General features: G+C 44.9%; 3 protein-coding genes across 3 annotated transcripts; all 3 read right to left on the bottom strand.

Annotated features, from left to right (window-relative positions):
* Positions 1-961: 961 nt before the first annotated feature.
* rbm15b (RNA binding motif protein 15B) lies at positions 962-6,409 on the bottom strand. The gene is given in 3 exon segments (XM_005469752.4): positions 962-3,365; positions 3,368-4,247; positions 4,250-6,409. Coding segments are annotated over 3 exon segments (2,538 nt in total). The 5' UTR covers positions 5,660-6,409; the 3' UTR covers positions 962-3,117.
* Positions 6,410-6,852: 443 nt separating this feature from the next.
* Positions 6,853-11,937, bottom strand: manf (mesencephalic astrocyte-derived neurotrophic factor). Its single transcript, XM_003456224.5, has 4 exons — positions 11,726-11,937; positions 9,954-10,081; positions 9,057-9,198; positions 6,853-8,411 (listed from the first exon to the last, which is right to left on the bottom strand). Exons 1-4 carry the CDS (start codon positions 11,811-11,813, stop codon positions 8,227-8,229), a joined length of 543 nt encoding a protein of 180 aa, XP_003456272.1. The 5' UTR covers positions 11,814-11,937; the 3' UTR covers positions 6,853-8,226.
* A 1,595-nt stretch (positions 11,938-13,532) lies between these two features.
* oser1 (oxidative stress responsive serine-rich 1) lies at positions 13,533-18,553 on the bottom strand. Its single transcript, XM_005469751.3, has 4 exons — positions 18,169-18,553; positions 17,026-17,135; positions 16,732-16,848; positions 13,533-15,782 (listed from the first exon to the last, which is right to left on the bottom strand). Exons 2-4 carry the CDS (start codon positions 17,100-17,102, stop codon positions 14,894-14,896), a joined length of 1,083 nt encoding a protein of 360 aa, XP_005469808.1. The 5' UTR covers positions 17,103-17,135; positions 18,169-18,553; the 3' UTR covers positions 13,533-14,893.
* Positions 18,554-20,219: the final 1,666 nt, after the last annotated feature.

Consider the following 20,219-nt stretch of genomic DNA (forward strand, 5'->3'; position numbering starts at 1 on the left):
ATTTCCAAGCTGTTTTTTTAAGGAACCGTTCAAATAATATTCAAAGGTGTATCCTCGAGAGTTTGAAATGTTCCCACCATAATTTTTTAATTAATGCTTGGAAAGACTAAAAGTACAGAAGCCCATGAATGTCAAGAAAAGACAAACTAAAACAGAAAATAAAAGCTGTCAATTCATTTTCTTCCAACTCAGCACTGCATGGGCTGGAGGCTAACCATCATTATTAAATATATACAAATTTATCAATTTTATATTATTTATAAGATATTTTATCTTTTAGTTTAGAAAGTCAGGCTTGTGACTTAATTAAAATTTAGTTTTATGTCAAAATTTAAAAAAAACAAAAACAAAAGAACACAGTTATTGCCATGATTTTCTTGCTGTGACATAAAAAAAAATCATGAATAAAAGTCAAAGAAGTGGAACACTGAAAAAATAAAAAAAATAAAAAAAATTTTTTTTCAAAATGAGAGAAAATACCAGCATTAAAAACAAAACACTGAATCTATTATTTAAAAATAAAACTCATGTGTTGGGTCAAAAGACAGAGTTAATTTCAGTTTTTAAAATTTTTATTATGGCTTTGGACATGACTGAAAATGAGTAAACGATAAAAAAAAAAAAAAAAAAGGAAAAAAAATCACGGCTAATCTTAGTCCTGATTTTTTTGCGTTTTTTACTGGCATTAACAGGCTTCCTTATATTTGTGAACTTTTCTTCATCAAACACGTTTAAAGCATAAACACGGACCGAGTCGCTCTCACACCATCGAGCTGTATAAGAAACTCAGTTCAGCTCAACTCAAAGCTTCTTTACTTTTACATTAAACTAAAACAGTTTATTTTAATTACTGTTATTTATGGTCTTTATTATTTTTCTACCGCATTTTTACCTCTCACATAATTTAGTGTCAAACTGTTTTACTCATTACATCCGAATGGTCTTAAAATCAGCCCGTGAATCATTGGTTAAAAGGTTTTATTTGACTAAAACTGACCAGAAAAATGACAATTTAAGGGAGAAAACATAAAAACAAAGAAGCAGGTGTGGATAACAGATGGACCGATGTATTAAAATCCAATAAAAGGTATAAATGTGTACAATATAAAACCAGTAATATGATCAAACATCAGCAGCTTCCTGGAGAAGCTGGCGTTTCTTTTTGTTTTGTTGACTGACAAAACCAAACTTTTTTTCCTGCATGCAACATCGAACACACTCGTACAGCTTCCAAACAAAACACCTGGAATGATTTTAAATTGATAAAAACACTAACTAACATGAACTTTACAGCGGTGGGGACGGAGGGTTGGGAATCCACCGGCCTCACTTAACCAAAAAAAAAAAAACAAAAGTCCCAGAAGACGCCAACAGGGGGAGACAAAGCGTCGCTTCCCCTCAGTTTACAGTACTCTGAATAAAACCACCCGGTGCTGCTCGGCTCGGACATTCGGGGCAGCTCGGCACAGTCCAGAGAGCGCACAAAGACTCCTGTCGGGGTTTAGTGTTGTGTGTAACAGCTTAGAGTAGGAAAAGTGCTGCTCTGAGCAAGAAGTGCGTGTACTCGTATCGTGAGAAATGACAGTTTAGTTTGAGGGTACTTCCTGCTCTCAGTGGCCTACTTGTGCAGATGTGCTCAACAGCTGGCGGTGACTAGACGATGTGAAAACTGAGCAGCTCAAAGAAGAGCACGAAGCAGAAAAACCCTCAGTAATTATTAAAATAAATCCTCATCATTAACAAACAATAAAAACACTATGAGGTAAAAAGTCCAACTTATGAAGTAGAATAACCAAATGTGTTTCCTGACGTCACATTTATGAATTTCAAAGCTTTTTTTCAATTGTTTTTATCAAACTTCTGATATTAAAAGTTAAAAACAAGAGTAAAATAAAGTTTTGATAAAAATAAAATGTTTTAATTTAATTAGATGAGGCCTCAGTTTAGTCATTCAGATGTAAAAGCCTGGAGAGAAACGTAAGATTTTACATTTTACTACTATATGTATTTTACTCACTGAGATAAAATCCATACATTTCAAATTTTTAGACTTGACTCAACATCAACTTGTTCCGTTATCATGACTCCATATAATCATCAAACTCGGAACAGCTCGCCCACGAAGAGGAAACTGTTCCCGTTTTGTTTTTGTTCTTCTTGTTTTTGATATTTTATTTCTGAGGTTTTGCTCTTCTTAAAGCACGCATTTAAAAAGGTGCAGCTTTTACTTTGAAGGAGACCTGCGTCTGTTTCCTGTGTGCATTGTATTTTCTCATCATTTATGTGGTACTGACGCGATCAGACGATGAGGACGGGGTCAGCCGACACCTGAACTCCTGAAGGGGACGTGACCTTTATCACATTCAAGATACAAAAACACATGAAGTCAAAAATTTATTTTTAATCTTAAATATAAAAGTGATGTATGGATTTTATCTGGCACGAGTTTTTAAAACCATTACTTTCCAAATCTAATTATTTTTTTTTTAAACATCCTACTTTATGTTCTGTACCTCACTTATGACACAAACCATAATAATTTATTAAAATAATGATCACTTTTAAAGATAATTTTTATGCTGTGGTTTTACAGCAAAGTTTGACTTTTTAAACTTTATGACTTTAATATTAAACTGTGGTTTTATGTAATCAACAAGCCAAACATCCAATTTCTGTATTAATTCTGACTGTTTTTAGTCGTGACCTTTAAGATCGTTTTGGTTCACTGCTTCATAATTATGTCTTATTAGAAGAGAATATTTATTGTAATATTTTTCCTGCTTTATTCAGTCTGGCAGTGCAGCCAGCTGATAAGGTGACGGCGGTGGCGTGTTTATAATCGCACGGACACGTGTAAGACGATGAAAACAAACAGGCATTTCTCACGACACGACTTCCACAATAAAGTCTACTTCCTGTCGGGACCAAGCGCTGCCTGCATGCAGCGTTTTAGCCTCATTTAAGTGTTTTATAATAATTTTAAAACGTATTTTCCACGAGCCCCCGAGGGCGCTGCAGACGTAGTGTAGCTCGCCGTGTTTCATTCATAACATACTGAGTAAAACAATAATAATGCTTTTCTGTCTAAAAACAACATGGAAGTACTCCTCTGCAGGTTCAGTTAGTGTCATTGACGATCACAATAACCATGTGCTCCTCGTCCAGGTTACCCACAGTCCTCTTGGCAGCCTGCAGGTACTGCTGCGAGAACTCGCCAGGTGGAAAGGCGTACAGCATGGCCCCCGGCGCGCCCTCCTTGGCAGCGGGGAGGCTCACGACTCCAGCAGCTTCTTTGTTCCGCAGGTATGTCACCAGGTGACGGAGCAAGCGCACCTGCAGGCCCGGCTCGGGGCGGGGGCCTGGCGGTCGACGGGGCCCTGGAGGGCCAGCAGGATGGCGAAGTTGTCCGGGCGGCCTAGTTTGATGCGACGCGACACCTCATCGAGCCGGGTCTGGTCCATGCGAAGCCGCTGGGCGATCTTCAGCTGGCTGGGCTGGTTCTGGCTCTGCAGCTTCAGGCTGTCCTTCATCACGGCGCTGAAGAACGCCGCCCCGCCCTCCAGCAGGTACAGGTCAGTGGGGAAACTACTGTTCTTCAAGGCGAAGAAGCCGTGCCACGTCTTGGAGAGCGCGGTCTGGGCGAACTCGGACAGCGTGCTCGGGGAGGAGGTGGTGTTGGTGTGGATGGCAGCGGGGGAGCCGGTGGTGATGACCTCGCTGTTTCGATGGTGGTGGTTGTTGTTGTTGTTGTTAACATGGTCGCTGGAGGACCTCTTGCTGTGGTGGCGGCCAGATGGGGGATCTTCTTCACTGGCAGCGGTGGCTGTGGTGGAGTGCCGTACCCCTCCGCCGCTGTCAGGGGAGTGGTCTCGTGGCTCTGTGGTGGAGTCCGGCGCTCTGACCCGGGCTCGGTCTGGGCTCGCATCAGGAGAGATGGCGCCTAGTGGACCGCGAACCCTGGACCTCACCCTCTCCTTCTCCCGCTCCTCTGTCTGCTTCTCAGCGGACACGCTCCTGCTCCGGCTCCTTCTCCGGCTCCTCCTCTCCTCCCGCTCCTTCAGCCAGCGCTCCCTGCTCCGGCTGCGGCTCCTGGCTCCTCGCCCACTCCTCCCAAACGCTTCCACGCCTCCCGCCCTCCTCTCCAGGCTTCGTGTGGGGCTGGTGGGGTAGTCTCTCTCCAGCAGGGCCCTCTCCCGCTCCCGGATGGAGAGGAGGCTGTGAGCGGGCGGTGAGAGGCGGTCCCTGGCCCCCTCAGCTCCCGCTCCAGGCTGCGATGGCGGCTGTATGCCTCCCCGAGCAGGTCGTAGTGAGAGGGCAGCGCCACGGGAGGCTGGTAGCCAGGAGGAAACGGACGAGAGGGGCTCTCCTCGACTTTGGCGAAGTCCACTCTGAGGCGGCGCTCGGGGCCGCCCAGAGGAAAGCCCCTCATCTGCGTGCAGGCGGCCTGAGCGGCGTCCAGACTCTCGTACTGAATGTAAGCAAAGCTGTCCCCCTTCACATAGTCTATGTTCCTAATGCTTCCGAAGCGGTCAAACTCCCGAGCCAGGGCGGCCAGAGAGTTCCCGGGCCCGAGCCCGCCCACCCACAGCCGGGTGGTGGGGTTGGCTTTGCCATAGCCAATTTTTATGGGGTTGCCTCCGATCAGGCGCCCTTGCATGGCTACTTTGGCCCGGTGGGCCATGTCCAGATTTTGAAACTTCACAAAAGCGTAAGCCCCGCCCTGCCCACGTGAAGGACGCTTAATCACCACATCCTCTATGATGCCATACTTGTCAAAGCCCCTCCTGAGTTCGGCCTCTGTGACGTTACCGTCCAAGTTTCCAATAAACAGGTTGCTGGTGGCCCTCTGGTCGTCCTCAGGTTTTAAATCCTCCACCACGGGCATGGGGGGGAAGCCGTAGGGCCGACCCCGCTCATCCAGCATGCCGTAATAATCCAGCAGCCTCTCCCTCTCCCGGCTCAGGCCCAGCTGCTCCAGGGCATAGTGGCGGGCCCGGAGGTCCCTGATGTTGCTCACGCCGGGCCCGGGAGGGGACAGGGAGCGCTGTCGGTACGGGTAGGGCGCGTGCACAGGTAAATACCCGACGTCGGGCGGCGTGGCGCTCCGCCTCCTCACGTACATGGGTTCGATTTTGAGCTGCCGATCTCCCAGCACTAACCTGGAGGACTTGGCGTGCCGGGCCTCCTTGGCGTCCTCCGGGTGGCGGAAATTGACGTAGGCGATCCGGCCCAGCTCGGGGGTGTGCGACAGCTTCACGCTGACGTCCCCGAACTTCTTAAACTCATGGAATAGCGCATCCTCCACGTCCTCGTCTGACACCTGCGAGCCCAGGTTGCTAATGAGGAGCGTCTTGTACTCCAGCGTTCCCGGGCGGGAGGCGGGAACCTCGGCCGCGGCGGTGCGGAGGGGCGGCCGGCCGAGGAGGCTGAGCTCGTGCCGGTGGTGGAGCTCCAGGGCGGTAGCCCGCTCCTCCCGGAGCCGCGGCTTCTCCCGCTCGCGGCTGCGGCTCCGGCGATGGTATCCCCGGCTGTCTGCCAGCAGCAGGGCCAGCGGCGGTGGCGGCGGGGGCACCTCCTCTCTCCGCGCACTCTCCCGCTCCCGTATCCGTTTGGCGGCGGCCCTGGACGGGCTCGCCTCTCTCCCGGCCTGCCGCTTCATCAAAGGATGATGGAGCTCAAACTTTTCGGAGCCTGCGATGGGAATCCGGGCCCGGGCAGCGAAGTCCAGGCCTGTTAGCGACGCTGAGGCTGCAGACGGCAGCTACGGCAAACACACACTTCTTCCCGGGCCGCTGGGTGACCGCACACACGCCAAGAAACGAGCACAAAGTCGGTTAAAAACATATCAGCGTCGGAGGTTCTGCACCAGCGCCGCCATCTTGGACAATAGGAATGTGCGCTTTCCCTCTGGAGGGCGGAGACGTGATGACGCAACCGCGGCGAACGTCATGACGTTGGACGCGTTATTATGGAATACAAAGTCGGGGGTTATTTTATCCAACTGTAAACTGCATTTTTGTATATATTTATTTGATTTTATGTTGAATTTTCTCTTCTTCTCCATCACAACATTCATGAGTATCACTAAAAATGGCGATTCTTTGTGGCCAATACTTTATATCATTCACACACCTTTATTTCTCTGCTTCATTGCTTCTTGGGATGCGTACAAAGTCTTTGTTCTGTAATTTTCAGTTTGAAATAAAGTATGTTTTGGGTGGAGAAGTCAGGGGTAATTTTCCAGCCCAAATATCCAGGAGTAATACGGGGATAAATGGGAGTAGTAGTTCATACTTTATAAAAGAAATGCTTTCATGTTTTTTTAAATAAGTCAGTGGAAAGTGTTTGATCATCCTCAGGAGAGAAGAACAAACTCTCTCATATTGTTTTTCTGCTTGTGACTGTGGTTTTTCGCCAGCTTCCTTCCAAAGACATGCATTAGGTTTTTTTCAGAAGCAGCGGTGTGGAGTGTGAGACGTAGACACAGTGTTACACAGATGTGAGTGCATCACAGAGAGCAGGGCCCGGTCATGGAGTTTTTTCATATTTTAATGAAAAAGTAGAATAGTACAGTTGTAACAAATGACACGGCCTTACATGAAAAGTCACTGTGAGACAACAGCATATTTTAAGTTTTCATTTTTCATATGACAACTCTTCTGAAGCATCACACACACAGCTTTTAACACCACCTTTAGCTACAGGCCATCCGTTTATGTCAAACAATAAAATAAGTTTCATCCAGCGTCCATCGAGACGCCGCCACAGTCCAGTTCCACCACATGTGAGAGAAGACATGGGAAATGGTTGTTTCCCAACGTTTGTGGACCACAAACACATGAAGCGTTTGAGTGACATCAAAAATGACTTTTTGACATTTGAGTGACTCCAGCACTGTTTGGGAGGAGCTCGGGTGGATTTAAACATCTAACGTGGATGTAAAAAAGCCAGAAACTGTATTTATTTATTAGAAATTGAAGAGAAAAAAAACCCTCAAATATTATCCTAAATAAAATGTTTCCTGCTTTGCTGACAGTCACCCACACTTGTCATCGGTGGTTTGAAGTTTTGTGCTAATCTTTCTCCAAGAGCTGTGAAGTCCAGCACCGCACTCGACCTGAGGCCACTCGTAAATCCTAACAAACCCGAGCGGCAAGCACAAATGATCCAAACAGTGGAAGTGGGAACGTTCCGGGGTTTTTCTGTACTTAAAACCAGAGAGGATGGTAGAGGACGGTGGATGACGGAGGGGCCTGAACCGTTATTTTAACCTGAGGGAGGCGGAGCTTTCTCACTGGACGAGACGTTCACAGGTGAGACGGGACGATCGTGCAGAGACCTTCAATCTAACGAGGACAGAAAGACTAACTGCAGCTTTACTGAAACAGATCACGGCAGGGTGGAGCTGAACGAACACTCAGTATGTCAGGATCACCCACAAGTCTCAGCGACATCCACCCGTCCGGCAGTCACCGTGGAAACAGCGGAGCTCATGTCAGAGGGGATCTGTGGGAGCAGCTTCTCTGACCACAAACTTTAAACATCTCCTCCTCAGGAAAACTTCCAGGTGACATCTCCCCGTGTTCTCCTCCTCTCCTCCACATGAGCCTAGTTCTGGTATCTTTTCTGATTCGTGTGAGTATTTTTCCCCCAATTTAAAGGCTGTGCGCACCTGTTTGGGAACCAATACGATGGACAGCGATCAGGAGATCCAAACCCAATCATCTTATTTTAGCCTGGATTTATTATTTTTTAACATTTAGACAAATGAATAGTAGTTGAATTCTCCGTCAGCAGCTCCTGTTTTAATCTTCACATGAATGTACAGATAACACGGAGGAACAAAGGCGAACCGTGTCTCCCCTCGTTACAGATTTCTCCATGTTTGGCTCCTCGGTCACTCCCAGCTCCTCTTACTGTTTGGATTTCCCTCATCGCGGCTCAGAGTCGCACACACTTAGAATTTATAAACGTCCGAGTCAATGTGGTGAAAAAAAAACTGGAGGAAACAGTCTTATTTAGGCAGTCACTGTGAAATGTATTAACTACTGCTGCTGGCTCTCCCTCACTTAGAAGTACAGATCAGGACTACGCTAACATCTATACTTCTGATACTGCCTCTTCAAATATTAAAAAAAACAAAACAAACATGCCCAACAAAACTCCCGGTCCGCCTTCCTCTCTGCGCTGGATTGCAGTCTGATCAGAGTCCATATATTTATGTTTTTACAGGTCTGTCCGTGCTTTGGCGGCAGCCGGCGCGTACTTGGGCATCAGCTCTGTGATTTTGCGGATGAAGTCGGACTTTTCAGCGCAGCCCTTGCACGATTCGCCCCACTCCTCCAGGATCTTCTTCAGGTCCTTCACTTTAAGCTTTTTCAGGTCCACTGAGGTCAGGTCCAACTGTTTATCTGCAAGGAAAGAAAAAAATCAATAAGACTAAAATAATAATCAGAACACGGCTGATTCATGTGGACAATATGATGACAGAGTCCACGTGTCGTGTACGAGCAGCTGCGCCGTCTTTGTGAGCGACAGTTTATTCACATCAGCAGTTTTAAAATCGTCTCAGAGACACTCACCGCTCTTATTTTGAAGGGTCAGTAGGCTATTATTATTGTTTATTATTATCATTGTTGACTTCCTGAACTGTGGGGCTCAACCTTCAAACAATTAAATATTTTTAGTAATAAAAAGGAGCATTAATAATAATAATAATAATAATAATAAATTTAATGACCTGTTTTTTTAAATATACTGTAAATCATGTTCAGACTGGACAAATGTTTTTTTTCCCCAGATGCACAAAAACCTGAGTTTGGGATGAAATTACGGAACAATGCTTTTTGTTTTTTCCGTATTGGATGGATGGCACAGCCTCCTCAGTGTGACGCCCTCTTTGTGATACGTGATGAATGAACTGAGTTTTAGGCTGAAACACTTTGTGTTTGCAGAGCAGCAGCATCTCAAAGCTCCGTCACTCGCACTGAGCTGCACCGACACACGACCCCACGCCGTCTGTTAGGCGAGAAGATCCGCACTCTTTCCCTCCTCACCGTATTTCAGCTCGCAGATCTGGCCGTCCTTCTTCTTGAGCTTCTCGCAGATCTTCTCCACGGGGACGTGGTAGCTGAGCGGTTTGGAAACCTCATTGATCATCTTGGTTGCCGCGTCACTCGTTGCACCGATGTAGTAACACTGAACACATAACAGGGAGGAGAAATCAAAAAGTTAAAGACGAATGAAACACGAGCGGCTTCACTCGGTCACTCTGCTGGATTCTGGCCTGCGTCATGTGCTAAAATAGAAAACGTCTGCTTCAAACGGTTCATCATAAGAGTCCATTTACAAAAACCAAACACAGGAAGGTCTCTGTCCCAGGGAGCCCCGCTGCACCCCCTAGTGGTGGCAAGCTTACCAAACAACATGACTGAACTCAAATATTACTAAAAACATTTTCATATAATCTTAGATCACATTAATTTACATTGTCTGGCTGTTTAAACAGAAGAAAACTCGACTAGTCTGAAAGTAAGAAAACACCCAAACCAGCAAAAATGATTCAGCTCACAGACACTTTCCACAGTGTCTGTGAGCTGGGAGGGGGGGGCATTTAATCACACACATTCCTGTAGCTCATGCCGCACAACCTCAGAGGACCATCTGCCTCCATCTCACCCCATCCCACACCAACCCTCGGCACATCCTCCTTCACTACATCCATGAATCTTCTTTGAGGGCTCTGCCTTTAACATATCCACCATCCCTCCTCTGCACACGTCCAAACCATCTCAGCCTCAACTCTCTAACATTTCATTTCCAGTCCTCTCCTGTGCCTCACTCTCATTCACACACACCTATTCTGACTTGTTGAATCTCCAGCTCAGGTTCATTTTAAATGATCCAACCACCTCCAGCTTCCAGAAACATGTAAGAGTCTGTGTTTTACTCACAAAGCGATTTTCTTTGCCTTTGGCGTCTTTGCAGCTCGCCGTGAGCGCCTTCTCGATGTCTGCGCTGTTAAACTTTACATCACTGTCCTTCAGCGACTGATAAAACTTCCCCAGGAAAGTCACGCACACTGAAACAGGAAAACATAAGAGTCAACTCAACGAGCGGTTAAATCTTTGTGTATGAAAGAAAAACACAAACCAGTCACAACAAAGTCACTCATCTTATTAAATATGAAGTACTGTACAAAGACATTTAAAAGGTTTCCTTTATTTAAAAAATAATTAGGATGTTTAAAATGTGACGACTTGTTATTCAGTTCTTTTTTGTCCTGACACTTTATCTGATAAAAACTTATACAGATTTATATTTTTCAAAAACAGTCTGACATCATACAGAAATGACAATTTCCAGATTACAAAACCTTTAACAACAAATTCTCCAAAACAAAAAGTAAATAAAAAAATAAAAAAATGTTGTTGGGAATCAGACGTGCAGAGCTGTCTGTTCTGGCACCAACCTGAAAGAATAACTGAAAGCAGCAGAGAGATGTACGATAGAAACAACTTATTCCATATCAGGAATAAAGGAGAACAACTACATGCAAATACTGACACTCGCAGCCCTTCTGAAAAGTCTCTGGGGGCTTTATTTGGAATTTACTGTGAGACTGAAAGTTAAATTCAACAGTCAGTGAGAAATAAAACCTGCATGTCTAGAATATCCAGTCAGAGCTGATTAAAACACGAATAAGGTTTAAACAAGCTTATTTTTCTCAAACCTCAGGATGATTCCCACTGGTGGGTCAAAAAGTGATTTCCAGTATTTAAACTGTTGTAAATGACTTGTTGGCCTACAACCTCTGAACCATATGTCAAACACATCTCTCCTGATAGAAACAGAGATAGCATGCTATTTTAAGCCAGAAGGAAAATTTCTATCACAGATAGAAGCTGCCATCCATTTCCGTCAAAGCGACTCTAATATATTCTTTATTTATAAATGTAAAACTCTCATTGACATTAAAAAGAGAGATCAGGCCAAGAGGGCAGCAGAAGGTACAACAAATGTAACATAACAGTTATATTGAGATAGTTTAAGTGGCCAAGAAGGACTGGCTCGATTATAAAGTGGAACAGTATGTACAATAGTTATAAAGTCATAATGATACCTGCAAAACACATCATTTTATTTCATATCTAACCTATTGGTACATCCTGTTGATGCTGACTACTTATAAATATGAGCAAAGATATTAGACTTAAAAAACTGACTTTGTGGCACAAACTGGGATTCTGATAGGCCCCTGACTTTAAGGCTCTTTGGTTTTTACACTTCATTTAAATGTTCTCAAACACAAACACGTGGTCACTTTTTATTGTGATTTCTAACCTGGCTACAACAGCCAATCAACCATGTCACAGGTGAAACTTCAGACTTTTACATCCTGATGTTTGATTCTGTGTCAGCCTGCAGATATTCCGTCTGTGGCTCGCGCTCACAGGATGCTGCCAGGTGTGTCTGCAGGTGAGTTTTGGTTTACTGGAAGTGATGAAGCTCGTTATTCTGGTAACACGGGAACATTAGCTTTGGATGCTTCCCCCCCACCCTCCCTATTTTTGGAATAGTGACACCCCAGCAAACACCACCTCCGCTCCCTTCGTCACTGCAACCCTGGCAGGTGGAGTTTAGACCGCTTCGGGTGGAGGTCTTTTAAAAGTTGTTGAACCTGGTCGCTTTAGCTAAGCTAACTGAAGCTAGCACACGGACCTACCTTCACAGTCTCCTTCCTTCAAGGCTTCGGAGGGACCCGGCACGAGAGCGAGGGCGAGGGCCACCGACAACCCGCTCAAACACAACATTTCTGCGAGGATAAACACTCAGAATGCCGCCCGGTTAACCGCTGTTGGACAGGGAGACTCCGCACTCATGGACCGCAGCCTCTTGAGCACAGACGCCGGTAAAGTGAACGATCCGTGTGGTCTTCCCGGCGCCACGTCACAGTACGCCAGCACCTCATTGGTCGAGAAGTCCGACTCGTTCCGGAGTCCTCCACGCATTCGTCTCTGATTGGACGGAGACAGAGCATTCCGGGGACAGCGTCCAGTTGGCGCCGGCTGATTGGTCCACACCCTCACCGTGCTCCCATAATGTATGTCAGCGGAAGGCGACTAGTGGCCCGTTATGGAGGACAAACAGTGCCACATTTACGAATAAATACACAACTGGCTTTATAAAAACTACATTGTTAATGTAAAGGGACAATCACAATGCCTTTATCTTACTTTAGGAAATTAATTAATTAATTTCAAAACAGGCTGACAAAAAAAAACTGGTGAAATATAGGGATACATTTTGATTTCATCATTTTTATTACGAAAGTTTGTATTTAGGATTTTAATTGTTAGTCTTGACATTTATTCAAGTATTTATTAATTTATTTATATGATTTTTCATCCTCAATGGCTCTGATGTATCTGTAATATTAAATCCCAGTTTACATCTTCTATTTGATGATTAAAAATATGATGAAACTCTTCTGTTGAGCAGAATCGGGTAAGCATTCTTTCTTATTCCAGACCAGAAAGTAATCTCTCCTACAACAAAATACTCGCCCAAGCGACCAAAGGAGTTTTAGCCAGAGGCAAAATCGTAGTACAAAAGCTGGGGTTTATATTGCAGGTAGGTCAGAGAAAAATGAAAAATGAACAGATTCATCAACAGTTTACTGCGTTTACTGTCAGAGGGCTGTCTTATGAGAGCCTCCTGTCATAAAAATGGCTTTTTACCTGGCTATATCACCATGGTAACACAGTAATGCATCACCTGGTCTGGAGCAAGTTATGTTCAGTTTCATCTTAAAATCAGCTGGAAATGCCACATTTTCACTGATTTGTTTTGGGTTTTTTGTTATTTCCAGCATGTTTTCAGTGTGATTCTCTCCTGGTGGAATATTTTAACAGCAGCTCAAACTGTGCCTCGCACTGTCACTGGAGATTACATGTATTATTTTGATGAAGCAGGAAATATAGAATGTTTTTATAGTTTACTCACAGACTGTCTGTTCAATCAGATAAATTTCTCTTTAATCTGTGACAAACAGAAGCATTTTTCACGTTTGCTTCTTTAGATTGTGGGACTTTTAAATGGATCCAGCTTAAACTCTAATGTGCGGCTGGACTGAAATTGTCTTAGTGTGCCAAAACACACATTTAGCATTTTTCTGGAACAATAATCTTGTCATATTGCTGCAGTGTTGCATTTATTGTTACTTTTATTATGTTCTTTATAGATTTTAGAAGCCATTTTATCATGATATAACTTATGACTCAAGCAGATGACACTCATGGGGATCAATTTGTGCACAAGACACGGGAAACGCCCCTTTTTTTGTGAGCGTGCCCAGAGCCTAAACCAGAGAGCATGGCTTAAGAGACAGTTATTGATAACCGCCATCTGTTATCTGTGACTGGGGCTTCAGGGTTTGTGTTGAATTTCTTTTATGACTTCCTGTAAACTCCGTGCTAGCTAGAAAAATCTCTGATTAGCTTCATTGACACGAGTGAAGACGACCAATTCTCCATTTTTTACTTCTTTATTGAGTGAAATTAAATCCAGACGGGCGACTCCTGAGGTCACCACAAACACCAAAAACAGAATCACACTTAGCATGACAAGTTTGCGTGTTCCTGTCTTCTGCAAGACCCAGCACCAAGAGCTTTGGCAACTTCATTTGTAAACTGAAAACAAACAAAGAAAGAAAAGTGATCCACAAACAAAGAGAGAGAAAGGCGAAACTAAAGCGAAACAGCTGGCTGTGACGTGTTTCTGTCAGATTTAGTAAAAATCACGGAAAGACAAACAGGAACATTAAACGTGGGTTAGTCTATTCTGTGGCCATCAGCCACAACATTAAAACCGCCCGCCTGACACGGTCAGCACACCTGCCGACAGTCAGGCTCCAAAATACGACAGCTTCTGGTTATCAGTTACTGGATACGAAACATCTTTAAACAAATCTGAGTGAGTGTGGTATCAAAACACGTTTGGATTCAAATATAATCCACTTCAACACGTTTGGAGTGCAGTCGAAGGCTCTGGCCTCATTTCTGGATTACAAATTTTTTTCTACATTTGTAGGTATGTGTCCTTTCACTCACCCAAAGAAAAAAGGAAGACAAAAAAAAGTTGAATTTTTACAACTTGATGATTTTTCTAACATTCAAAAGTCACGCCCTTCCCTACTGCAGGCCCAGCGAGCAGCTGTGCACGTGCACCTCTGGTTGTGGGTTTACAGGCTGACACTGTGTCACTGACCCCCTAATCCAAACTTATACTGAATCTATAACAATTATTCAGATTAACGTTTAAACTTCATGCAGATTTATGAGAATTTCATGAGAAAAACAGCAACCTGTCTCTGTGCGTTAGCCCTGTGACAGACCTGCCTCTGGCCCTATGTCAACTGGAAAAGGCTCCGCCCCCCCGGCTCCACCTGCAGAAATGTGGTTTAAAATTAACGCTAGCAGAGCGCTAGCAGGATGTGCTTGGATCAGCTTTGAAACGGCAGTCTGTGGCCCCCGGGGGTGGTTCCTATGGGCTCAGGGGCCTTTGTGAATTGGGCTCCCACTGACCCTCGATCAGGCCAGGAGCTCTTTGTCGTGTTTTGTGTTGCTGCTGTAACAGAGTGTGGAAATATAACAGACGTGGATTAACAGAACGTCACAACTTAACATGTGGATCTCACCTATGAGTGGTTCTAATGTTGTGGCCAACCTTTGTCCATTTAAATGAAACTTTTATTCCTAACTCTTCCTTCTACAAGCGCCTAACTTTCCTCCAAGGCCAACTTTTCTCTCATTAACAGAAAAAAAATACCCTTGTTACCGTCTTATCATTTTCCTTATCTGACATAATAATAGTGGTAATAATAAATCTGACTCTAAGTGTACATCATCTCGGCCATGTGCGACATCTTTTTGGGGATGTATAAATAATACTCCATGTAGCCAGAAAGGTCCTCTATTGTTATGTCATCCACGTAGGCGCGCGCCTGCTCCGAGCAGGAGCGAGGGGAGCCTGACGACAGTGTTGGAGACGCAGCCGCTGCAGCGGCGTTACAGCTGAGAGTTCTGGATGCTTCCTCGCTGCTCGGCAGGCTCCTCTCACACTCCGATATGACGTTGCGGAGCCCCGTGAAGGAGTAGACTTCCACGCCGGGCCAGCCTTGATGATGGCACTGACACTCGACCCCCTGCTTGCCATCCTCTTGAGACTCTGAGCTGCGTTTCTGGGCACAGGAACAGGCGGCGTGGGGACCCTCGGCAGACCTGCCACTGTGGAGTTCAGACAGAGCTCGGAAGTCAGCTGCCTCTGCCAGTCTGGATCTCTGGGATGTTTCCGCTCTGGCTTCGCTGCTCTCCGGGCTGCTGTCCTCACTCGACTTTCCTCCTGCCAGCCCGGAGGTAGCGGTGATGATAGTGGGGATCTCTTGTGAGGACTGTGGGGAAGCCACGCTTCTAATATGCGTCTCATAAGCAGCACAGGATCCAAAAACCAGGGTGGGGCCATGCCCGGGCGAGCCTGAAGAGGAGTGCTCTTTTGGGACCGGGATGGCCACGGGCGAGGCGGCTAGTCCATCTGCTGCAGGACGAGGTGGGGCAGGCTCAGGCGCGGCCAGGCGCTGGTGCTTCGGGCAGCCACTAGGGGGTAACAGTGCAGAGGCTCCGGAGGTGCTGCAGTAGGTGAACTTTGGCGGGTGGAGGATGGGCGACTTGGACCTGCGACGGCGCTGTGTTCTGGATGCTCCTCTGGAATTTTTCCTCATGCAGCTAAAAGGACGCGAGAGAAAATCAAATATCACAAATAAGAACTCCAAAATAAACACTCAATGAGAAAAGAGACGTCACCTGAAAGATCAATTACCACAAAAATGCAGGTGAAATAATCCTAAGACACAACACAAAGTCTCACTTTAAAAAAAACCCTCGCTCTTATTTTCCAGTCCAGATGTTTGCTGACCTCTGAGCTACAATTCCTCCCAACCCCTGATGTCAGACAGACTTTTATCTCCGTCAGCCTGGATCACAGCTAGCATCTGCAGTCCTGGTTCTGTTCTGGGGATCTGCTCTGAGATCAAGGGCCACTGTAACCAGAACCCGCAGCAGGCGGAGCGCCGGTGACACAGTGCCGAGCTCACAGATGCTGCACATCAGAAGAAGGCCCACCGGCTGGAGAGGCAGCTGGTTACTGCTCTGTTAGTCAGTTTCATTTAATCATTTACTCTTTGCTGTAAAAAAACAAAAAGTCACCAGTGTTGGAATATCACCGGCAGGAATGAATGCTTCTCCACAGACTACAACATCTTAACACTTAGACTTCACAACCTTCACAGGTTGTTTTTAGAACAAATGAAACATGTGGGTTAGATCTCCTCATCACGTGTTCACGTATTTATTAAACGATCAAACAATGCCTGACTTAAACTTTATGACTCAGCTCAGAGTTAAAATAACCAGTTTAGCCTGTTTTTTTCCCCTAATGACGCTGTAATAAAAACCATTACACACCACTGGATTAGAAACGTTAAAGCATCCACCAGTTAAGAAAGGTCGAACCAGAGAGCGTCTGAGTCCTGAGGCTGATTTTAGGATGGAAGTGATGGAATGAAACGCGCCTCCTCTTCTTTTCTGACTCAGTGGAAAAAAGCTCACAATGATGGACACAAGTATCCACACTGTCTGTTCCTGTGATCGAGCGTCTCCCAGCAGATCAGCCTACCTGTGCCAGTTGTCTTTCGGGCAGCCGAGTTTGGGCTTCGCTCCGCTTGAGTCGAGAGAAGCTCGCGATGTTGCTCTGGAAGTCACCGCCTCCAAAACACTCACAGCTCCGGGTAAACTGGAAGGAGAGGGGAAAAGACATTAAAGCAGAGTTACCGCCACGTGATTCGCTAAATAGACAAGGAGTCAAACAGGTGAACCTAATAAAGTGACCTGTGGGGGTTTTAATAAAAATTTATTTTTAAAATAAATTAAATACAGGAGTTTGAAGGTTGATTTTTTTGCCTGTGTTTACCTCTCAGCATCAACCCTCAGCTTCTTAAACGCCATCTGCAGTGTCTCCTCCTCACAGTCCTTCCCTCCTGCCTCCATGGTGGGAGGAGGCCGCTCTGACCAGCCACCCAGCTACAAAGCAGAAACACACAACAGTGAAGCCACACGGGTTAACTGCGCATCACGGTTTCCTTCACAGAGATTCCAACTTTAATTAAAAGTCACATCTGTTATCAAGCGGCGCCGAGAGTATGCTGCTTTGTGGGAGCAGCTGTTCAAAGAGTCAGTATAATGAAAACACTGGACGAGTAACTAATACCAAAGAATTAACTAGAACTATTCTTTAATCAAATCACATTATATATACTCACCCATCATCAGAGAAGATGAGAGAGATAAATAATTTCAGCTCCTTAAAGAGGCATTTCTGTGTTTTTTGAGTTAACCTTTTTTATTAATTTACAAGCTTGCAAATTAATTATCAGACAGACATAAGTGGTCATAAGAAGGTATTTTCTGCCATTTTTTAACAACTACTATGTAAATAATGAAAAAAATTAAAAATAAAGGCCATATTCGCAGATCCAAGGAGTTAAAATCAATTCTAAAATAAATAATAATAAATCAACAAACACTGCACTTTTGGTTGAGATGTTATTGATCGATCAGCTGGTCTACATCTAATCCAATCACATCGGCAGACGTGACAAACGTGACAGCAAACTCGGAAAAGAACACGACAGCAGGGGTTCCGTTTCTGAAGGAAATATAACTGCTATCCACTATTTACTGAGACATTACAACTAATAGATCAGAGATCACTCCACAATGACACGCAGTGTTTTGTGAATGAGTTTAGCAGGCCTCTAGCTAAAGACGAGCGGAGCTGCTGCTAGTAAAAACACATTACTTGAGATAAACCGAATAAATGAAATGAAACGTGACACTAAGAGATTAATGCACGTCTGTACGAGCTGTCGCAATAAAATTAGACTTAGTTAAACCCCGAAACGCCCGAATCTCAGCAAGTAAACAGCGTGTTTTCAAACCCTTTGCGCTAATGCTAGCAGGCTGCTTGGCTAACTAGCTAGCTCGGCACTGGAGGTCATATTCACTGCTGTTAAAATGCTTGTAACACCTCTAAAATACAGGAGGGCATACTTACGGTTCAGGATATCCCAGTCACAGTGAAGAGAGAGAGGTGCCCAGGGCATAGAGGGGCTTTTCCTCTGAACGGGCCCTCAGATGTTGGTTAGCCAGGTAGGCTATCAAGAGCTACACTAAGCTAAGCTAAGCTAGCTTCAGGGTCTGAACGTTTTTGAGCGACTCTTTCTCTGGGACAACGAGATCTATTCCTTCGGGGGGGGAAGTGCGCACGGACAATTACATGGAATCGATCACGGATGGACACGAGCCGTGATTAACTAACGGAGATAACGGCGCAGACGTTTGGACTCAGTTCGAGACGTTTCTCTGTCCTCGGCTTGTTTACAGTCGAACCGTCGCAGTGACTCTGCAACAACGCACCCGCTGACGTCACGCTCCCGACAGCGAGTTGACGTCACTCTTCAAAAATAAAACTATTTTATTTATAGAAAAAGTGTTCACCCCCATTTCTTTATATTTTGCTTCCAGGGAGCCAGACTGTATTTAAAAAGTGTATTTCTTCACAGCGCTCCAGCTTTATGAAGGGCAGTCAAAGCTCTTGTTTAGACATTGGCTGCTTTTCACCTGCAAAGACAGCTCAATTTAGGACACAGTGTGGTGGATATTTTCAGTGTTATAGTAACAGTTTTCACTATGCAGATTATGTGTAAAGTGAACGGAGTTTCGGTAACAACAGGCCTGCAGATGTGCAGCTGTACTCTCTGAATGCATCAATGAAAGCGACCACTGAGCGGCAGCCTCTGCTTTGGTTTCGCCGCCTGAACCGCAGCTCCGTGTTTGCTCTCCGGGGCTGCACAGTTGACTTTCTGCATGACCTGGAATTATTCAGCTGGGTGTGTCATCTTCTATTCAGCGCCCCGGGATGAAAGGATCGCGAACTAAAGCAATCAAACCTGTTCTGGACCAAAGGAAACAAAAGGGGGGAAAAACACAGCTGTTTTCAGGGCAGCCTGTTTGCAGTGATTTCTCAATCTGTGGATTTCTCTCTCGTATCGTCACTTACAGTGTGCAATAACACAGGCTGATAGATGGTTTTTATCAGGAATTCACTGTCAGAGGGATAAATAATATCCTTAGCATATGAATAACTTGGAAAAACCGAGGCTGTTATGATCAACATGGTAAAAAAGGAACAAAGTGCATTGACTCAAGCAGGATCACCTTTCTAAAAACCAGCCTGTGGGAACACAAACTTCTGTCTGGAAATGAGACTAATTTGTGGTGCGAGTTGGACTCTGAGGTTTGGGGAACAAAGATCGAGGCTGAAAGCTGCTGTGACCACAAACCAACAAAGTTTGTAAACAACATGAACCAAAGGCTGAAAACACTGCGACTGCCAAACATGCAGCTCTTCACCGGACATTCAGAGCTACTGTACAGCCTCCATTCTCTCAGATTACACCGAGAAATAAAACATCTTATAGACCTGGTTTCATCCAGCTCCCAAGCAGCCTGTACAAACTAGAAATGAAGCCTCTAACATGCATTCCTATAAAGGCCAGCAGGGGGCGACTCGTGTAAAATCAGCTTGTATGGGAATGTTTGGGAAAATAAACCTATTTCTAACTTGACTTATCAGGTTAGTAAAGACTTTCCAGATGTGAGGTTATGGTTTTAAGTTCCAGTTTTGGGTTTAAATCAATACAATGTGAGACCAGTTTTGTAAACAAGTATGGTTTGGGAAGCGTGCTGTTACCATACTATAGTTTTGAAAATATAAACAGCACATTTATGCTGTTAATGTATATCTTTGTGTAAATTATCTATGATTTGTTTTTAAATGTTAAAATCTCTGGTGCACCGTGTTCAGCATCTCAGTCAAGTGTGATAAGAAATTAGATTAATTAGATTAATTTGTTGTTCTAAATTGCGCGTTGTTGTGTGTCTCTCTGTGTGTTAGCCTGGCGACCTGTCCAGGGTGTATCCTGCCTCTCAGCAGCAGGAACAGACTCCAGCCCCCCTGCGACCCTGAATGGGATAAGTGAAATAAAATGCAGAGATGAATGAGACAATTCTTGTATATAAACCTACTCTAGTAAGAACGTGACA

Source organism: Oreochromis niloticus, linkage group LG5 (genome assembly GCF_001858045.2).
Source record: "Oreochromis niloticus isolate F11D_XX linkage group LG5, O_niloticus_UMD_NMBU, whole genome shotgun sequence".
In the NCBI taxonomy this organism is placed as follows: domain Eukaryota; kingdom Metazoa; phylum Chordata; class Actinopteri; order Cichliformes; family Cichlidae; genus Oreochromis; species Oreochromis niloticus.

Excerpts from the sequence above, each read along its gene's own strand:
- manf (XM_003456224.5), bottom strand. The coding sequence starts at position 11,813 with ATGTTGTGTTTGAGCGGGTTGTCGGTGGCCCTCGCCCTCGCTCTCGTG. Across the intron at positions 10,082-11,725 it reads GAAGGAAGGAGACTGTGAAG|TGTGCGTGACTTTCCTGGGG; the intron begins GTAGGTCCGTGT and ends TTCCTGTTTCAG. Across the intron at positions 8,412-9,056 it reads GATCTGCGAGCTGAAATACG|ATAAACAGTTGGACCTGACC; the intron begins GTGAGGAGGGAA and ends CTTTCCTTGCAG.
- oser1 (XM_005469751.3), bottom strand. The coding sequence starts at position 17,102 with ATGGAGGCAGGAGGGAAGGACTGTGAGGAGGAGACACTGCAGATGGCG. Across the intron at positions 16,849-17,025 it reads CTGAGGGTTGATGCTGAGAG|TTTACCCGGAGCTGTGAGTG; the intron begins GTAAACACAGGC and ends CTCTCCTTCCAG. Across the intron at positions 15,783-16,731 it reads CCGAAAGACAACTGGCACAG|CTGCATGAGGAAAAATTCCA; the intron begins GTAGGCTGATCT and ends GCGTCCTTTTAG.